This window comes from Penicillium digitatum, chromosome 1 (genome assembly GCF_016767815.1).
Source record: "Penicillium digitatum chromosome 1, complete sequence".
NCBI classification, from domain to species: domain Eukaryota; kingdom Fungi; phylum Ascomycota; class Eurotiomycetes; order Eurotiales; family Aspergillaceae; genus Penicillium; species Penicillium digitatum.
Genome location: NC_089384.1, coordinates 3403435 through 3420836, shown reverse-complemented (window position 1 = coordinate 3420836; position 17402 = coordinate 3403435). Strand labels below are relative to the sequence as shown.

Genomic DNA, 17402 nt, shown 5'->3' with positions numbered 1-17402 from the left:
CAGAAGAAAAACGTATGAGGCGGGCATCGACAGCTTGCACGGAGTGTCAAAAACGCCGGACCAGGGTACACATTCACTACACTTCCTATTCTTTTCCCTTGACTTCTCCGCCCTCTATTTGATCTACTCTACACTATTAATCTGACATGCCATTTTTCTTATATCGGTTAGTGTACCGGCCCTCCTCATTGCACCGAATGCTCAACCCACGCCCGCGAATGTGTCTTCGATGAAGCCGCCGACAGACGCCGTAAGGCCTCCGCTAAGAGAACCCAAGATCAATTGGACCATTTCCGGTCATTTGTGGACGATCTTATCGGGCTCATCCGAGACGGTGACGGCGAGACGGTGCAATACATCGTCAATACCATAAGATCAGGAGCAACCCCTGGGCAGATCCGAGATGCCCTCACAAGCATCTTGGACAATGAGAATCAAACCATCTCCCGAAACTCAGACCTGCGCGACCTAAGTCTGAATCTGAATATCACTCCCAACAACTTGGGTAATTACTTCAACCCTCCTCGCTGAATCAACCCAATCTCCTCGGGCAGTATACGCATCTGGATGAATGTGCCAGCGTTACCCCCGCAATCGTGAATCCTCCCCCGCCAAATCTTCTCGATCTCTTGTCTTCGAACATTTAATTGAACGTGGAGGTTCCAGAGCGTTTCCTTCTTAGCTGTTATTCATGTCGCTTCTCTGTTTGGGATGGAGTAAGTCATTCAGACAACCATCACATAATTCCTCATGGCTGTGTAACCTGCCCCCTTCTGATATTAATTGCAATCTCTCGGGACGGATTGAGATATCGCAAAGAAACCAGACTGTTCCTATTCTCTCTACCCAGCCTTGGATGTTGTCTTTGTTTTTTTTTTTTTGGTTGCCAACATTCTTGGCCATCCTAGAACCAGAGGCTTTAGAAGATTGCAAAAACTGCGGAAAGTCCCGTTACACCTGGACTAAAGAAAATATACCCAGAGATACCCAGTTCTTAGCTTGTCATAATCAGACCTTTTTTTTTCTTGGGTTGGAGTTACGCAGACGTCTAGCGCTCAGGGTTCCAGTCCCCGTTTAGGAAAGAGTTTGGTGCCCAAAAGCCCTAATTAGCACCCCTTTTGACACCGCTTTATACAGTCTGCTGTAAATGATACATGTATTGTTAAATGACGTAGCGGCTAATAGCGTCCGCTATACAATTTCCTAAGCCCTTGTAGTACTAGATTATTAGAAAATATCACTAGAACTTGGCGACCTATCGCGCTAAGCGTTTACTATGCTCTCTTATATCATTCTGGTATTATGAGTATGTTCCATGGGTAATCATTATAGTTTAAAACTAGTCTCTATCGATATACTAATCCTCTATGTGGATTACCTCCTTTATAGTAAGGAGTTCTACCCTATGGAGTTTCTGTCTATCGTACATAACCAAATATAACCTACTATCCTGATACCCTATATAGTAGTAGTGTATAAGGTACGAGGGAGGCTATACTCAGCTGAATAGGCAGTTGTAGTAGGTAGGAGATAAGTTCGGTGTTCTTATTTATTGGCACTTTAGCAGATAACAGATAATAGCCTAATTATGGGTTATAATATTTAATGGGAAGTTATATTAGGGAAGCATTATATCTTATATTATGGTTAAATATAAGGTATAAGAGAGGTTTGCTATGCAATTGTAGTAGGTAGGAGACGTGTTTATTGTTCTTCATCATGTACTAGCTAGTCAGAAATGTTGATTCCTTATACAGCTCGTTCGGAGACAACTATAGGCTAGGATATTACCTCATATTGATACTACATTATCGTGAGATAATGTAGAATGACTGCTATTAATATAAAATGACTTTAAGACTCATGGCAGTAGTGAGTGGGTCATAATACAGTTTACCATCCATAATATCTCCAAGGATCCCTTAGACAGTACCGGCAAAATCTATTTAGCTCTCCTTCACACCATAGTATATCGTATTACACTACTATCATACTACATATAGTACTATTAGATCCGCCGACCACTACTCCAAGCAGTTATCCATTAGACAAAAAGGTCATAACCAAGTCAATTCAATGAATTGACTTGGTTGCCGTGGTATATATAGTGTGGTTCTCCCCACACTGGGATCACACTATTATGCTAACAAAATGGTTAGCCGAAGTAGCTTCTAAAACCATAGTAGATTCCCAGTTAGCAACTAAGTTTTTGAATAGCTTCTTTTTTGGATATCTAGTAATAATAAAATAATCTTTTCTAACACCAATTTAAATGCCTGTTTCGTTTAAAAACAGAAATTTTATATTTTGTATACACAATACTTACTTTACGTCAATGGTCCTTAAACTTACTTTTAACTACACCTTTATCAAGTTCTATATTTCTCTCTATATCTAGAGCTCGCTAGTACCTAATTTGGTAGTAGTAAGGAAACAGATAATGGGATTTAGTCCCCATCTAATAGACATTTTTAACATGAATAAAGCCTAGAATCCGGAAGATGTATAAAATTCTATTTCCAAAAGAGTTAAATTAAAGGCTGATTTATCAAACTAAATGTGAAATCGAAATTCATGATAATAGAAATAAGTAGAATTTATTTTAATTGTAGCCTATGAATATACAAGTTACATCGTCAGAGAATCTTAGCATTTTATGATGTTAAATGCCTAATTTAAGATGCCTGAGGGTTTTATTAAGTTGTGCGGAAATCTACTTTATCCTTCTCTTGTTCCATAAAATGTATGTTATGTTTAATCAGCTTTATCTACAACAATGGCCAAAAAGGCAGATTTATCATATGGGTTAGAGTGATCTGATCAATTTATCGTACCGTACCTCGTTGGGCACCTAGGAATCTGTCAGAAGCCAAGTGCACAGGTAAGAGTCCGGGGAGGTGGAGCGCCGACCGGAGACTTGCCGAGATCTTATTCCTATCCATTTTCCCCCTCTTCCCGGATACTTGTCCTTCTTAGCTACCTTTAAGTCAATTTCCTTTCGAAATTATTCGGATATTTATTCCTGGATCGGCCTTGCCGATCTCGAGATAACAACCGCTAGCGTTGCCATGCAATCTCGGCCCGCGATCAGATTGAATGAAGCTTCAGAGCTGCCCACGTCTAACAAGAGGAAAACATCTGACACATTAAAGGATGGTGTTACACACCGCCAGAAAATCACCAGAGCCTGCGACTCGTGCAAAGTAAAGAAAACCCGGTGTACTGGTACTATACCATGCTCCAGATGTACACGGCTGTCACTGCCGTGCAGATACAACGCCGCATACTCTCGGGGCTTACCACCAGACCCTCTTCCTGCATCACCGAGTCCCATTTTGACTCCTACTGGGCATCCTGTATTTGAGGATGTAAATTGGCGCACCTCCAGCCCCAATCTACGGGGCAATAGTCAAGACTCATCTGTAACCGACAAGTTGCTTTCGACCCCAAACAAAAACCAAAATGAGCACCAACATATGGTATCAGCACGGAACTCACCAGAGCCAGGCTCAACAGACCTTGAGGGGTATTACCTTGGCCCTGCATCCGGTGTGTCGTTTATCAATCGTGTGTGGAGCCGTCTGCATCAAGATGAAAGGACGCACTATCCGGATGGACTCCAAAATGAGTCCTCGCGGAATACAGCGGTTTTTATGTTTGGCGATAAGCCTTACACCAATCCCCAAGAGGCGGAATTTACCCTCCCATCTCTGGAAAGGGCGCTGGATCTGGTGGGAATATATTTCGATTACTCTATGGTGACTTATCGGTTTGTGCATAGGGGCCATGTGGAAGATTGGACTAGACAGGTTTACCGAGATAGCATCAGTCTCTCTAATCTCCCTGTGGGAAAGATGGTTGCTCGGACTGCTATCGTTCTCATGATCTTTGCTGTGAGTACTTTGTACATGGAAATGAGGCCGGGGGGGACGCCTGGCTCGCGGGGTGAAAGGCTAGAAAGGTTAGTTGTCTCGCAATTTGGTCAACAAAGAAGCCTGACTGAGCGATGACAGTGAGCGCTGGTATGCAGCGTCGAAATGCATGTCTTCTCTCGAGTCAGGTCCGCCGCGACTGGAAACCATCCAGGCCCGACTGGGCCAGTGCCTGTATCTACTATCATCGTCACGGGCTAACGAATGCTGGTACTCATTCGGCACGACAATGCAGATTGTGACTGCACTCGGGTTGCACAGGAAGAGGCCGGCAAAAGTCTCGAATAATGGGTCCTCGCAACTAGAATTGGAGCTCCGCAGGCGCATCTTCTGGAGTGTATACACTCTAGACAAATATTTGAGCATTATGTTTGGGAGACCTCGACTGCTCCACGACGAGGACATCGACCAAGAATTGCCAGAAGAGACGAACGACGATGATTTACTGGAAGAAGATCCGACTCTAAGAACAGGATCCACCGACAGCATGATGATTGCCTCTGTTCTTCACTACCGGTGAGTTCTTATATGTGCCCTGTACTTTTACTCTTTTAGTGAACCTGGGCATCTAAAGCGGAATCCAGACTCGGTCGTATTCTGGGCGAGATATCCCGTCAACTGTACAGCATTAACACCCTCTCTCGAGACTCCCCCCTCGAGACCGCAATCCGCCTAACCTTGGAGCTCGAAAAATGGAAAGAAACCGTCCCACCGTTATTCAAAAGTGTTCACCCAACTAGCTTAATTCCACCCCTCTGCCGTCAAAGTCAAGTCCTCCAACTCGCCTACTCGCACGCCATGATCCACGTCACTCGCTCATTCCTCTTGAACGATTTCACAGACCTCAGCCGCAGACCCAAAGTCCTGCACCCGATGGTCAGCTCGCACGTCCAGAAATGCATCCAAGCTGCCGAGGACATCATGACAATAACTGATGGTCTTGCTCATCAGGGTGTGCTAATCCAATCTTTCTGGTTCACGCACTATGTGTGCTTCTGTGCTGTTTTGGTAATTTATATCCATGCCATCCAACAGCACCATAAGTCATTGGGTGGATCTAGATCGTCTTCTGTCTCTTCGGGCGGAAGTCCCAATGACCCTGATAAATTGCGCCAGCTCTTTTCTCTTGCTGAATCATGTCAGCAACATCTGGCTGATGCTACACGTAAGAACTGTCCGAGTCGTCGCTACGCGATTATTCTGGAGGAGTTGAGACAGGAAGTTCATCGACAGACTGGGCTTAATGAGGTCTCTGTTGAAACTCGGGCTCATGCTGCTAGTGGAAATGATACTCTCTGCGTCTCGGGAGAGAGTTTACAGAATGCAGATGTAAACCCGGTCCGGTTTGACACCCAGGCAGGTGATTTCACGATCCCCCCAGCCGAGTTGGGGATGAATACGGGAGATGATGCAGGCTTCCTTGAGAGTCTTGAGGGATCAATCTGGTGGGCTCAGCTTGACTCATGGGTATGTAGTATGCCTTTCCTGACAAGTTCGAGTGCGGAATCTCGCTCGCCTGTATGCACTTTTTGTTGACACTTTGTTCTAGGCCTTTTCCAATCTCCCTAATGACCCTTCCACAATTAACTTTTAGGCCCCGGGTGTATGTAGCTTACGAGCCACATAGCCAAAAATCGCGTCCAATTGCAAATATCCTGCTACATTTTGCATCACATTTGGGCCATTCTTCTTTCAACACAGTGTCTGGTCAAACCTGCATGTGACGATCACGGTGAGTGTTCTCCAAATAGCCATCGAACCTCGCAGACACCTTAATCACATCCCTTGAGGTGATCATACGAGGAAACCTCCCTTTTCCACCTCGCGTGCTGGCGAGCAGTAGCAACGGCATTCGGAATTTGCCGACCATTCAACTTCTCCCTCTGAAGCACATGCACGTTCCCCAAAATATTCAAACTTCAACAGCATCTTCATCAAACCCATCCAGGCGTTTGATATAAGTTTGCCAGATGGATCGTCTCTGTTCTTCGCTTAGGGAGGGATAGTGTAGTGCCCGCTGGATGCGCAATTTGAGTGCCTCGTCGAAAGTGGACAACTGATTGGTGGTTTAGATCAAGATTCTCTTGAAATGCTCCACCAAGAGCAGGAACGCCGATGCGAGCACGTTCCGGTTCAGGTCTTCCAGACCGCTCTGTTCGAGGAAAAAATCTGCTTCATCGAGTAGGACCACGCTGTTCCAGATCCTACCCAAGTGTAGCATGGACTCGAGGCACTTTTCCACCTTATCTGGCTTGATGCCGATGTCGCCATCTGTGACTCGATAGAGAGGCCTCTCGGCTATTTCAGCCACCCTCTCTGCGGTCAGTGTTTTTGCCTGTTCCCGGCCCAGCGTGCAGAAGCAAGATTAGTCCGTTATCATTGCTGGCAATCAGATCGACGGAGTCTTCGGGCTCGACGTGGTTGGTCACCAGTGACTCGATACGGTCTGTGGATTTGGAGTCGATGGCTCGACTCTCGAGGGCATCTTTGTTCCACTCGACATGCGAGATGCGGTCGACGGATAGATTGAACCACTTTTTGCGATGGAGGTTGAAGCCAGTCACCCTCGGAGGCATCAACATCCTGGGCGGCTCTTGTGGGGATTGCTCCCTGGCCACGACTCGGTCATTGAGCGTCTTTCTGCATAAGCGTCATTCAATACCCGGTCAAGCTTTGATGCAGTCTGCTGTATGTCTTCACGTCTATGATGTATCGATCGTCGGCTTAGTAGCAATTTAAAGTTCGGCTCTTCATTGCAGGCTGACAATAAACACATACCACGGTCTGGAAACTTTTTTCCTCAATTGCCCGATATGACACATACTGCTGTGTGCAGATTGTCCAGAAAATCTCCCCACGACGCTGAAGCTCCCGAGATGATCAGGGGCATATTTGATAGGGAATACCGCACTGTCTGTGATAGCACCCTCTTTGTCCGACTCACTGTCGGGTAGAGCAAGGCTAGAATTATGTGACAAACAACCCACTTTAAGCGGCTGATATTCGAGGTCCCAGGTCTGGACACTGGTCCACCAATAAGGGTTGTTGTCATGGATGTCTATGCTTCGGAATGGCCAGTCCTTGGCCAAATAATCAATGTGCTCTTTTATTTTGGTTCGAAGTTGGGACTTCATTGGGCTTGAACAGATGTTGAAGATGCTCCCGGCGAATTCTGTCTTTCTTCAAAATCAGCTCTGCTACGGCGTACTCATTACCGCAGGCCTCTTGGACAAAGTCCATGAAAATAACAAATTTTCTTTGCGCCTCAGAGTTCAGTTCTCGTTTAATTCCCGATTCTCCAGCAACCCGGGCTGTGGTAGACGAAGAGATAGGGCGACCGGACCTCGCCCGTGCCCCGGTGGTCGCTATACATTATACCACCGAGGATTGAGGATGTTGATAATGAGCAGGATCCGGCGGGGACGGATCTGGCGTTGGGAAGTTTTGGTTATTGACTGCCCATCAGTCGTGGCTATGTGCATATTCACGTTATTCACGTGGAGCTGGTTGTATTTTCATGCACAGGGACCTTTTCTTGTTAGTTTTGTCTTCAATATATCCATATCTACCTACAACATGTGTAGTAGATATCAAATTTATCAGGTCCGACGAAAAGTCCGGTGGTGCTTACCCTCTTACGCGGTTGCCAGCCCTAACATGACTTCAACTAGAAAAGCTTGGGCTTCATACTTCACACTTCATGCTTCATGCATCTACCAAACATATTGTTAAGGCCCAGCAATTTTTAAATTCATCATTCATTGACTCTGAGAGGTAAAGATGGCAGCCTCCAGTAAAAAAGATACAACAAGACGAAGTCTTTTCAATCTCTGGATCCCAACTAAAGTTGTCGTCTCTGGAACATCCCCAACTGGCTCTGGAGCAACAGAAAGCCCGGCATCAGAGCCGATTATCCGAAGGGCGGGAAAAGATCGGCTTCGGGTTCGTTTGACTCGCAGTGGCTCCAAAATTCTGCTGTTACTGGGTTTGCGTGGCTCATCCAAGAGTGAGTGATGGTATCTCTTTTTCTATAACAGACAATTCACTGATTCAACCTCGTAGGCAATAAAGGGTTTAGCGTCGACACTGATTGCTGTGATTCCGTACAGGCCGGTGACGAAAGCCCAGATCCCTCAATCCCATCCTCCCCAAGTGGTAATGGCGATGATACCCCAGGATATCTGACTGCGGTCGAGTCTCCTCAAAGTGAGCCCATTCCTGTCACACCTTCGCTCAGCACTCCCACTGAAGGGGTTGAAACTTTGTCTGAACCACTCCCTGACCTGCGACCGTCACTCGAGAGTCAGGGTGAATTGGCTGTTTTTGACGACGTGCAGCAACATACCATAAACGAGGACCCTCTGCCATCCACTATCACTGAGCAACCAAGTTCAACAGATTCAAAATTTGTCGATCGCTTCTCGCAAAGGATCTCGCTAACGTTTGGCCAGCCCACTGTCATACGTCGTGTGCATCTTCGGTCAAGACCGAGCGTTATTCGCCTCAATCCAGTATCAGATGATCTGAGCAGACAAAGTGATGGGGCCAATGATAGCTCAAGCCCATCAGCCAGCCGCAGTAGTGGTAGATCTCCTGCCGGCGGGCAGTCAACTTCACTGACTCCACTCACTTCCGGAGGCCCGTCTCCTTCCTCGGATAAAGGCAAGCTGCACGATGGACACGAAACATCCGTGATGCATTTACCCTCTCTCTCCGAGATGAATGAAGCTGCCAGCGCTTCAGATACCAATCTAATCGCTATAACACCGTCTATAAAAACAGTGGAAGCGACATCAGTGGCAAAAGTTTACCTGGAACTGTACTTCAACTCCATTTTCCAAAACAAAGATCCCCGTCAGCAACGTCAACTCGAGTTAGAGCAGCATATCTATGCGTTCGATCTCACACCCGAGGAGCGGTTGATGACAAGACACAACTGGGCCTTGGGAGAGAACGATCATCTTCGACAGTGCCGTGTGCTCAAATCCAATCGATGCTGCCCTCAAAGCGAAAGCGCGATCTCTGTCGCAGGGTACCAAGCCATAAAGGTACTAGGGAAAGGAAGCTTTGGTGTTGTGCGTCTTGTTCGGCGGAATGGCTCGGATTTGAACAGTTCCCCTGAAGATGGCCCTCTGTCCCTCAAAGACAACGTTGTCCACTCCAGGTCGAATCCTCTTGGAGCCCTGATGTCTGCTGTAGAAGGTGCCAAGCAAAGCCGTCGAAGGTATATGACCGGCGAAAGGAAGGAGGTATATGCCATGAAAGTCATCAGAAAGGCAGAGATGATCCGCAACTCCCAGGAAGGCCATATTCGAGCAGAAAGAGATTTTCTTGTTGCCTCTGAGGCCTCTCGCTGGGTTGTTCCTTTGATCGTCAGCTTTCAAGATGCCAGCAATCTATATCTTGTGATGGATTACATGGTTGGTGGTGACTTTTTGGGGTTACTCATCCGAAAAGATACACTTCGCGAAGACTGGGCACGATTCTATGTCGCAGAAATGATTTTGTGCATTGAGGAGGCACATCGACTTTTCTGGATTCATCGCGATATCAAGCCTGACAATTTCCTCATCTCTGCGTCGGGTCATCTGAAAATTTCTGACTTCGGTCTGGCTTTCAATGGGCATTGGTCTCATGATCAAGCTTATTATAACAGCCATCGCTACACTTTGCTGGAGAAACTTGGCATCGATATTAATGGTGATTCTGAAGACCAGCAGGAGGTTGCCGAAGTGAAAGAGCTTGCGCCTGAGATAAGATTGCACAGTCTGGATGACCATACTCTTCATCGGCCATCCTCGACGAGTTTATTGGATTGGCGAAACAGCAAGGGGCGACGCAGATTCGCAAAAAGTGTTGTCGGAACCAGTCAATACATGGCTCCTGAGATCATTCGCGGCGAAATGTATGACGGGCGATGCGACTGGTGGAGCTTGGGTATCATTCTATACGAGGTAGGTCGCTCGGTTTTTCCTTTTGTGTGTCAATTTCTCATGGTGTTTCCAGTGTCTATATGGTTTCACACCCTTTGCCTGTGAAAATCGCCATGATACAAAGATCAAGATCCTTGTGAGTGTCTTCTTTGTTCCCTTTTTCTGGCGAACCTCTCATTCTGAAGTTTCTCAAGCAACACGCAAGGACTCTACGATTTCCACAGGAAAAATCCACAGACAAGTTAGTCTCCCAGGAAGCCATGGATCTGATCACCAGGATTCTCCAAGAGCGCGAATATCGCCTATGCTCTCCGAAGTACCAAGCCAATGATATACTGAATGGACGCCCTGTCTCAACTCAAATGCTGTACTCCATGGACGCACGGTACAGAAACATCGCGAGCTACTACGTATACCCTAACGATGCAGCAGACATCAAGATTCATCCATTCTTCCGAGGTATCCGGTGGCAAAATCTCCACATGTGCCAACCACCAATGATCCCTAGGGTCAGGAACTGGGAGGATACTAGATATTTTGACGATTGGAAGTCGGCCGGCGATGGTGTCGAGCATGCTGTCGGTAGTGACTCGAAGGATCGTGGCCAAGAGCCTGACGAGGCCATCCCAAAGAATCAAGAAATCAGCCCAGCGGAGGACGCTCTTACGCCGCCAGTTGTTGAAACAATCCCACACGTAGTACAGGAGCAGGAAAAAGATGCCGAAAATCAAAAGGAGAAGAAGCGGCCCCGCGATAAAATTCTTCGAGACAAACAATTGAGCAAGACAGCCTTGGACATTCGCAAAAGGGGCGCTTTTCTGGGGTATACCTACCGGCGACCCAACGATGTTGCCTTGGCTTTCAGCATAGAGCGAGGACGTCAACCCTATACCAGAGACCAATTAGCTGGCCTGTATACATCGTGACTATACAAGACAAAGCTGTGGAAGGGGAAATTGACGCCCTACTTGACTTGGAACAACCCTGTTGGCTAGCTACTGTTATATTTCCATTCATGCGACACACCACCGTCCCTTCACCGAGTCAAAGCATATCCATAAAAACCTCTTTGCATTCTGTAAAGTGCCTCGCTCTCTCATCGGTGACATATTCACCGTCCTTGGAACTACTGTTTTCACACCACTCTCCCTCTCGTGTATCCTTAGGAACAAATATATGTTACGGACCGAAGATATTAGCCTACTGTGCCAAAAAAATCGGCATCAGATTGAATAATCCTATTTCCTATGATACTATGTCAAAGAAGAATGAAGCGGAATACCCAAAAGAAATTGAGGCAATGCTGAGAAATTCATACACACATCAAGGAGAAAGTACCAATGTTAGGTCTTAAATCACGTCTGGTGGGTAGGAAAACAGGGTATCGGAGAGCAAACTCAGTACAGAGAAGCTTTGAAGGGGGTATCAAGTTCGGAGTAGATGGATATGACGGGGAGAATGATTAAAAAAGATAGATGCACAAGTGGCAAAAAAGCGAACCGAGCTCACAGGACTGGCGCGCTCATGGAGAAAGCCGAATCCGTGACACGGTCCTCGGGCTTCATAGTCCCATTGAGCAATGGACAAAGCTTCTTGTTTGTTTTGATGTGTCCGACCTGGCCGCAATTGGCACACTTGCGCTGAGTACCTGCTGGCTTGCCATCCGGGTCGCCAGAACGAGGAATGCCCTTTTGCTTCTCGCGGGCGAAACGACGCTCCTTGTTGCGGTTGAGACGGCCAAGCTCGGCCTCGATCAACTTCCGGTTGCGGGCATCGACTTCAGGATCGCCCGTGGGTTGGAGGGATTCCAGCTTTGTGTGCATGGCTTCGTTGTGGTGACGGTGTTGGATGTAATGTCTGATGACTCGTGGATCGAAAACGTGTTGTTCCTGCTCCACAATTTCGCCATTTTCTTGCTTGATCTGGCGGGTTATGCGCAACACTTTGCCGCGCTGGCTGTTGAAACTCATCTTGCTGAACTGACTTGTTGTCTCATCGTCACGACGATATGGTCCGGGTGTCGGTGCTTCAGATCGGGGTGTTGGTTTGTTGAATTGGTCTTGGTATTCGTCTTCTTGGTCCACGTCGCTTTCCTGGTCGGAATGCTCGATGGTGGAGGAAAGACTGCTTTTTTGAGCATCCCAAATCCGACGAATAGATGTTTCGTATGATTTTTGCTGGCGGGCAACATTGTAGCTGTGACCTCCAAGCTCCTTAAGTCGCTGCGCGTCCAGCTTATCTTCAACGCTTTCACCGATGGCCTTGAACCCACCCTTCATGCTTGTTTTGATGAAGTTATAGCCCTCACCACGGCCGGTGGGGTCTCCTTCGCCATGAAGTTTCAGCATGGCCTTACCTTGTGAGGCCAACAAAAAGTTGCGGGTTGCCTTCCAGGGAGCCATCTGCTGCTCGAAGCTTTCCAATTCCTCGTCCTCTTCGTTTTCGCCCCCAGTTTCGGCATCGTTGCCATAACCGGTGTCGTGGAGATGCTGCTGTCCAATCTGCATGGATTCGAGAAGACAAACATCTTCGGGCTGGACCCAAGAGCGGATTGTGTCTTGGTCGGGGAGGACTGGATCCAGTGGCTTCCAATATTTGGTGTCTTTGTCATGCTGAAGGAAATCCTTGACCTTCTGTCGGTTCTGCATATCCGTAGTGTTTGGTATGTGGGCTGTAACATCGCTGATCGCGAGTCGCTCATCTGGGCTCTTCTTCAATAAACGATAGACCAGCATCTTCATGCGATTCTTGGCGACAGTTGTCACCTTGCGCGAATGCGGTCCAGGAATGTCAACCGATGGGAATTGCTGTCCGGCAACGTAGAAGTTTTCAATGTTGCGCAGGTAGTAATGACAACCTTCGGATCCAGTAGTGTTGCGGACCACGAGGAAATCCGTAGATTTTGGTTGATGCGGGAATAGCGGTGCTCGGTACATGGAGTTTGAGATTGCCGGGGAAATTTCGCCGGGATCAACATGGCCAAAGATTGAGTAGGGGCTCTTATCCTGGGGTAAGAGAACAACTGTTTCGCCAATGTCTGCCCTTGGGCGAGTGGGATCATCAATATTCTTCCGCCGGTAATAATTGATAAAGCGATTGCACATTCCAAAATTAGCTAGCGTCATGGGCAGCTCCTCTGAATATTCCACCAGCAAGACATTGGAGTTATCTCCCATGGACAATGACTTTGTAGAATCATAGACAGTTTTTGCATCTTTGCCACGCAGGTGCTTGCGTCTAAACTGAGCGGGATTCTTGAACCAGGACGTTTGCCCAGGCCGGAAGGCCAAAGCAGGTCGGTGGAAAGATCTAGCTTCAGCCTTGGCCAACTCAGTCTTGTAGTAGGGCCATTGCAGACGCAGGGCTGGCAGACCGTGCTCGAGTGTCACATTGCCAAGAGTACTGCGGATCTTGTTCTGATGATTCTGTTTGAGCATGTCGTATGCTTGATCATTCGAAATGTTGTATCGCTGAGTGAGACGGCGCGTCAGATTCAGGTCTACTTCATCCCTGGTGCGAGGAGCGGCGTGTTTCGGTTTATTTGCAACGGCGTCCACTCTTAATTCGTCGACAAGAATGTTGGGATCGTTGAGATCGATTGTCACTCTCTTTGCGATTTTCAATGTGGCTTGTTCTGGATCATCCAGTAGTGGGATGTCAATATGTGATAGAGCAATGACATCCATCGGAGTCGGGCCAGTCTTTCGTTTCTTGTTTGGAAGCTCAGTTTCCATGAGCCAATCTGCTTCATCGTCATCAAATATACCATCTTTTCTTTGTGCCAACGGCTTCTCTTCCGGGTCAATGTTGGAGATGTCATCCTTCACATCCCAGTCCACACAAATCGTTCGAAGGTCCTGCATGGTGAAGCCACCCGGCAGCACTTCATCTCCGTCCACATCATCCAGGTCAATATCATCCTTTGTATCCTCCTCTGCCTCATCTCCCTCTTCTTCACGGTCCAATCGTGTAATCATCACCAAGCCATGAGTTTCATGATCGAGGCCACGCTTCAAGGGTTGGCCCGTTCTGAATGCACGCTCTTGATCAGCCGCCAGCTCAATATTCACTTTCGTGGGTAAGACAGGCTTAGGCGGCTTGGTCGGCTGCTTTCCAATGAATATGGCCTTCTTATGAGGAATCAACTCGAGCCAACGTGGAAGAGTGTTGCGGTCAAACGAGGGAAACAAGGAATGTAAAAGCTCTTCATGGTTCTCAGGCGGTGCAGGTGGGTTTTCAACGCCTGACATCGCGAACAACTGCTGCTGAAGTTTCCATGCGCGGAGTTCGACAGGATTCATGTCTTCCGACATGATACTGTCATCATCCTGGAATTCATCTTCCTCCATCAGAGGTGGCTCTGGTTGCGGTTCCGGGGCTGACGGGATGGGTGGTAGGTTAACGGGCGCATCTGTTAAGGGCATTTCTTCGTCTTCGAAAAGGCCACGGGTAGAATCTTCCTGTCCAGCAGGAGGAGGCGAAAAAGAACCTTCGCCGAAGAGATCATCGAGATTGTCATCCTGGGCATGAGCCCCCTCTACCTGGTCACCGAAGAGATCGTCGCCGTTTCCGAAGAGAGCTGCGTCGTCTGATCCCAGATTCGCGAAATGATCTTGATTGTCATTCACTGCAGACAGGGCTGGGGCTGGGCGTCCGGCAATCTCTTCCTCCGGAAGTTCATCGTCTTCGAAATCCTCGTAGTCAATTGCATCGTCGGCTTTTTCGCCAACCTCCAAATCACGCGACAAGAAATCTAAAGAGGGTCCGGTATCTTCGTAGTTGTTCAGTTGTCGCATCACATCGTCGAAATCGGTATCGTCCTCGCCCTCCGGGGCCTTCGGTGTTGCATGAGGCATGATGTGTAAGTACACTTGTGTTGAAGGCGAAAGAAGTGTTGTAAAGGAAGAAAGCGTCAGATTCAACAAGTTAATGAGAGAAATCGTGTGGTTAAGAATGTAGGCGCGAGCCAGACAACGCGACGACGCGATTCAGAATGTGCACATCTGGGTATTATTCGAGTCTGCGGTTTGGACGTGGGTTTTGCCGTGGCTCTGGTCACGCAGGAGAAAGAGGAGAAGAGGAGGGGCGTGTCGGACAGGTGGTCGAAGAGGTTTCCAGGATAAAAGCGCAAGGGACCGGATCTACGCTAACCCGATAAGGCAATCAGCTTGATGCCTGAAGTCTTAACATGGAGTGCTTGAATGGACTCAATAGGATCTTTTCAAGAAAGACAATGAAGAAAATTAGATAGTAAAACAAGTTTGGAAGTAAATATACATTTCATGACATAATTGTCAAATAATAGCAACCGTAAGTCATGACACATTGAAATCCCCATAAAAAATACACAACGCCTTGCTTGCACCCTCCATACAGTAGTGCATTACTGTAGCCTTGTCACCGTCAGGGACCAGTTTTGCAATTTGTTTCAAATCAGAGGTCCTTGGTATGTAAAGGACTATGTGCTTGCTGAATACTGAGTATTCATCATACAATCTCTGGAGGGAATATGGCTCCATGGTCTTCAAGTTGAATACCTGATCCGAACGATATCCCGGGCCTGCTACATTTAGTTCATGTCATAGAAGTAAAGTTTCGATAGAACTCACCTCCCCAGGGAGGACTGGCGAAGACGACGCTGTACGGCGCCAGATCTTTAAGTTGATTCTTGAGAATCTCGAAACAATCGCCTTCAAACCAAGTGATTTTGTCCTCCACCCCATAAATTTTTGCGTTGTGTTTTGCGCACTTGAGCACGGCAGGATTTTTTTCAATCGCGTAGATTCGTTTCCATTTTCCAGTCAAGGCAAATGCAATGGTGTTTCCGCCTGCGCCAGCGAAGGCATCCACGAGAATCCTACGCCCAGCAGGAGCTGATCCGGCAATTTGCGAAGCTATTACGCTGAGCACAGGTCAGCAGAAGATCTGACATATAAGAAGAGAGTCACAAACTTCGCGACTGGTTCTGGAGTGACACCAAACCAAGCATCATCGGTCAACCACACACCATCGTCGTACTTGGAAAAGATCCGGTAGCGTTGTGCCCAGTAGCTGGCAATTGCGTTAGCTTTGGTGCTGTTTAATGACAAGAACACTTACTTCTGGATATCCCAGGGCACTTCGTGCAAGCTGCTGTAGTGATGCACCTCTGGAGGCGCGTCTTCGTCTGCCATGATACAATGCAGCGATAAAGCGAAATGATCGATCCATTCTCGATAACTGATAAAGATGGGCGGCGTTTGCATGGTTTGCACCTGTGTATCTGGCCAGCTCGCACGAGGTAAAACATTCCTTATGACAGCTCCCCTTTTCAGCCTCATTCAATCGCCTCTCGCAATCTTAATTATAGCAGGGGACTATGTTCGGCGCTTTAAATCGCTTCATCAGCCGGCTAGACGGGGAGCCTGGCCAGCAGCCTCGCAACGGCCCCAGTGACAACGCATTTGGTTTCCAGGTCCTCCGCAACAAAGACCCAGAATTACCACTAGAGCCATGGTTTGACTTTATCGTGGGTATCAATGGTCATACAATTGTGAGTATAGAGGACTAATTCCGGCATCATAGCTTCGCTCACACTGATATACAGGAAGATCCGGACCCGAACCTCTTTGCGACAGAATGCCGAAATTGCGCTGGGGGAAGCGTGACACTTGAAGTGTGGAGTGCGAAGGTAATGATACTTAGAGGGTACCTCAATATTCCAGCTAACTTGATATTCTATCAGGGTCAACGAACACACACAGTCACTCATCCCATACCGCCAACGAACCCCTCCCTCGGCCTCGCGCTGCAGCTTGCCCCCCTCTCTTCTACGCACAACATCTGGCATGTCATTGCAATCCCATCCCCACTTAGTCCCGCATACCGAGCTGGATTGCTTCCTTACTCAGATTATATCATTGGAACCCCCAGCGGGACGTTAAGAGGGGAGTCGGCACTCGGGGAGTTGGTTGAAGATCATCTAAATCGCACGCTGGTACTGTGGGTTTACAACAGCGAGTTTGATGTGGTTCGCGAGGTTGAGCTCGTTCCTACCAGAGGCTGGGGTGGTGAAGGCGCCCTCGGTGCAGAGTTGGGATACGGTGCTCTTCACCGACTACCCATTGGACTTGGAGAAGAGGTCGAGGGACCAGGGGAGGTTGTATTCGAGACACGCGAGGATGGCACTGCTGCCCCGGCGGGTGGCCCTGCAGGCGTTATGCCGGGCATGACAGGTAGCTTGCTAGTCCCAGCAAACATCACAGCCCCGCCACCCCTAGCCTCCACTCAAGCAAGAGGTACCTCGCCGTTACAGAGCAGATCGCCCGCCGCCCGTCGTACAGGAAGACCACGGCCGACGGCATCACCTAATAGAGCTTTTGATGATTACTTTGCGGAGGGTGAAGAGAAAAGTCGGGAGCAAGACTATACGCCGTCACGGCATGGAACTCCTCTACCTCCGCCGCCGAAGGTAGGAGTCGAGCCCTCTCACTCGGGGAGCCCTGCGCCGGAGGGATCACCAGGAATTGCGCAGGAAGACTGAATTAACGGCATAGAG

General features: G+C 48.0%; 7 protein-coding genes across 7 annotated transcripts; 4 read left to right on the top strand and 3 right to left on the bottom strand.

Moving 5' to 3' along the window:
• Nucleotides 1-14: 14 nt before the first annotated feature.
• On the top strand, nt 15-531 carry Pdw03_3512 (C6 transcription factor SndA, putative; the record flags this gene model as incomplete). The annotated part of the gene is made up of 2 exons (XM_014676621.2): nt 15-65; nt 172-531. The coding sequence occupies 2 exons, from the start codon at nt 15-17 to the stop codon at nt 529-531; spliced, it is 411 nt and encodes a 136-aa protein (XP_014532107.2).
• Nucleotides 532-3153: 2622 nt separating this feature from the next.
• Pdw03_3511 (C6 transcription factor, putative) lies at nt 3154-5526 on the top strand (the record flags this gene model as incomplete). The annotated part of the gene is made up of 5 exons (XM_014676622.2): nt 3154-3203; nt 3272-3961; nt 4014-4448; nt 4517-5399; nt 5482-5526. The coding sequence occupies 5 exons, from the start codon at nt 3154-3156 to the stop codon at nt 5524-5526; spliced, it is 2103 nt and encodes a 700-aa protein (XP_014532108.2).
• Nucleotides 5527-6235: 709 nt separating this feature from the next.
• Pdw03_3510 (ATPase, AAA-type, core) lies at nt 6236-6514 on the bottom strand (the record flags this gene model as incomplete). Its single annotated transcript, XM_014676624.1, has 1 exon — nt 6236-6514. One exon carries the CDS (start codon nt 6512-6514, stop codon nt 6236-6238), a length of 279 nt encoding a protein of 92 aa, XP_014532110.1.
• Nucleotides 6515-7712: 1198 nt separating this feature from the next.
• Nucleotides 7713-10791, top strand: Pdw03_3509 (Protein kinase, putative; the record flags this gene model as incomplete). Its single annotated transcript, XM_066100512.1, has 4 exons — nt 7713-7938; nt 7995-9886; nt 9939-10001; nt 10060-10791. 4 exons carry the CDS (start codon nt 7713-7715, stop codon nt 10789-10791), a joined length of 2913 nt encoding a protein of 970 aa, XP_065955912.1.
• A 579-nt stretch (nt 10792-11370) lies between these two features.
• Nucleotides 11371-14721, bottom strand: Pdw03_3508 (Putative Transcription initiation factor TFIID, subunit TAF1; the record flags this gene model as incomplete). Its single annotated transcript, XM_014676628.1, has 1 exon — nt 11371-14721. One exon carries the CDS (start codon nt 14719-14721, stop codon nt 11371-11373), a length of 3351 nt encoding a protein of 1116 aa, XP_014532114.1.
• Nucleotides 14722-15180: 459 nt separating this feature from the next.
• On the bottom strand, nt 15181-16038 carry Pdw03_3507 (RNA cap guanine-N2 methyltransferase; the record flags this gene model as incomplete). Its single annotated transcript, XM_014676629.2, has 4 exons — nt 15181-15425; nt 15475-15767; nt 15818-15916; nt 15965-16038. The coding sequence occupies 4 exons, from the start codon at nt 16036-16038 to the stop codon at nt 15181-15183; spliced, it is 711 nt and encodes a 236-aa protein (XP_014532115.2).
• Nucleotides 16039-16223: 185 nt separating this feature from the next.
• Pdw03_3506 (Golgi reassembly stacking protein, putative) lies at nt 16224-17387 on the top strand (the record flags this gene model as incomplete). Its single annotated transcript, XM_014676630.1, has 3 exons — nt 16224-16397; nt 16452-16535; nt 16590-17387. 3 exons carry the CDS (start codon nt 16224-16226, stop codon nt 17385-17387), a joined length of 1056 nt encoding a protein of 351 aa, XP_014532116.1.
• Nucleotides 17388-17402: the final 15 nt, after the last annotated feature.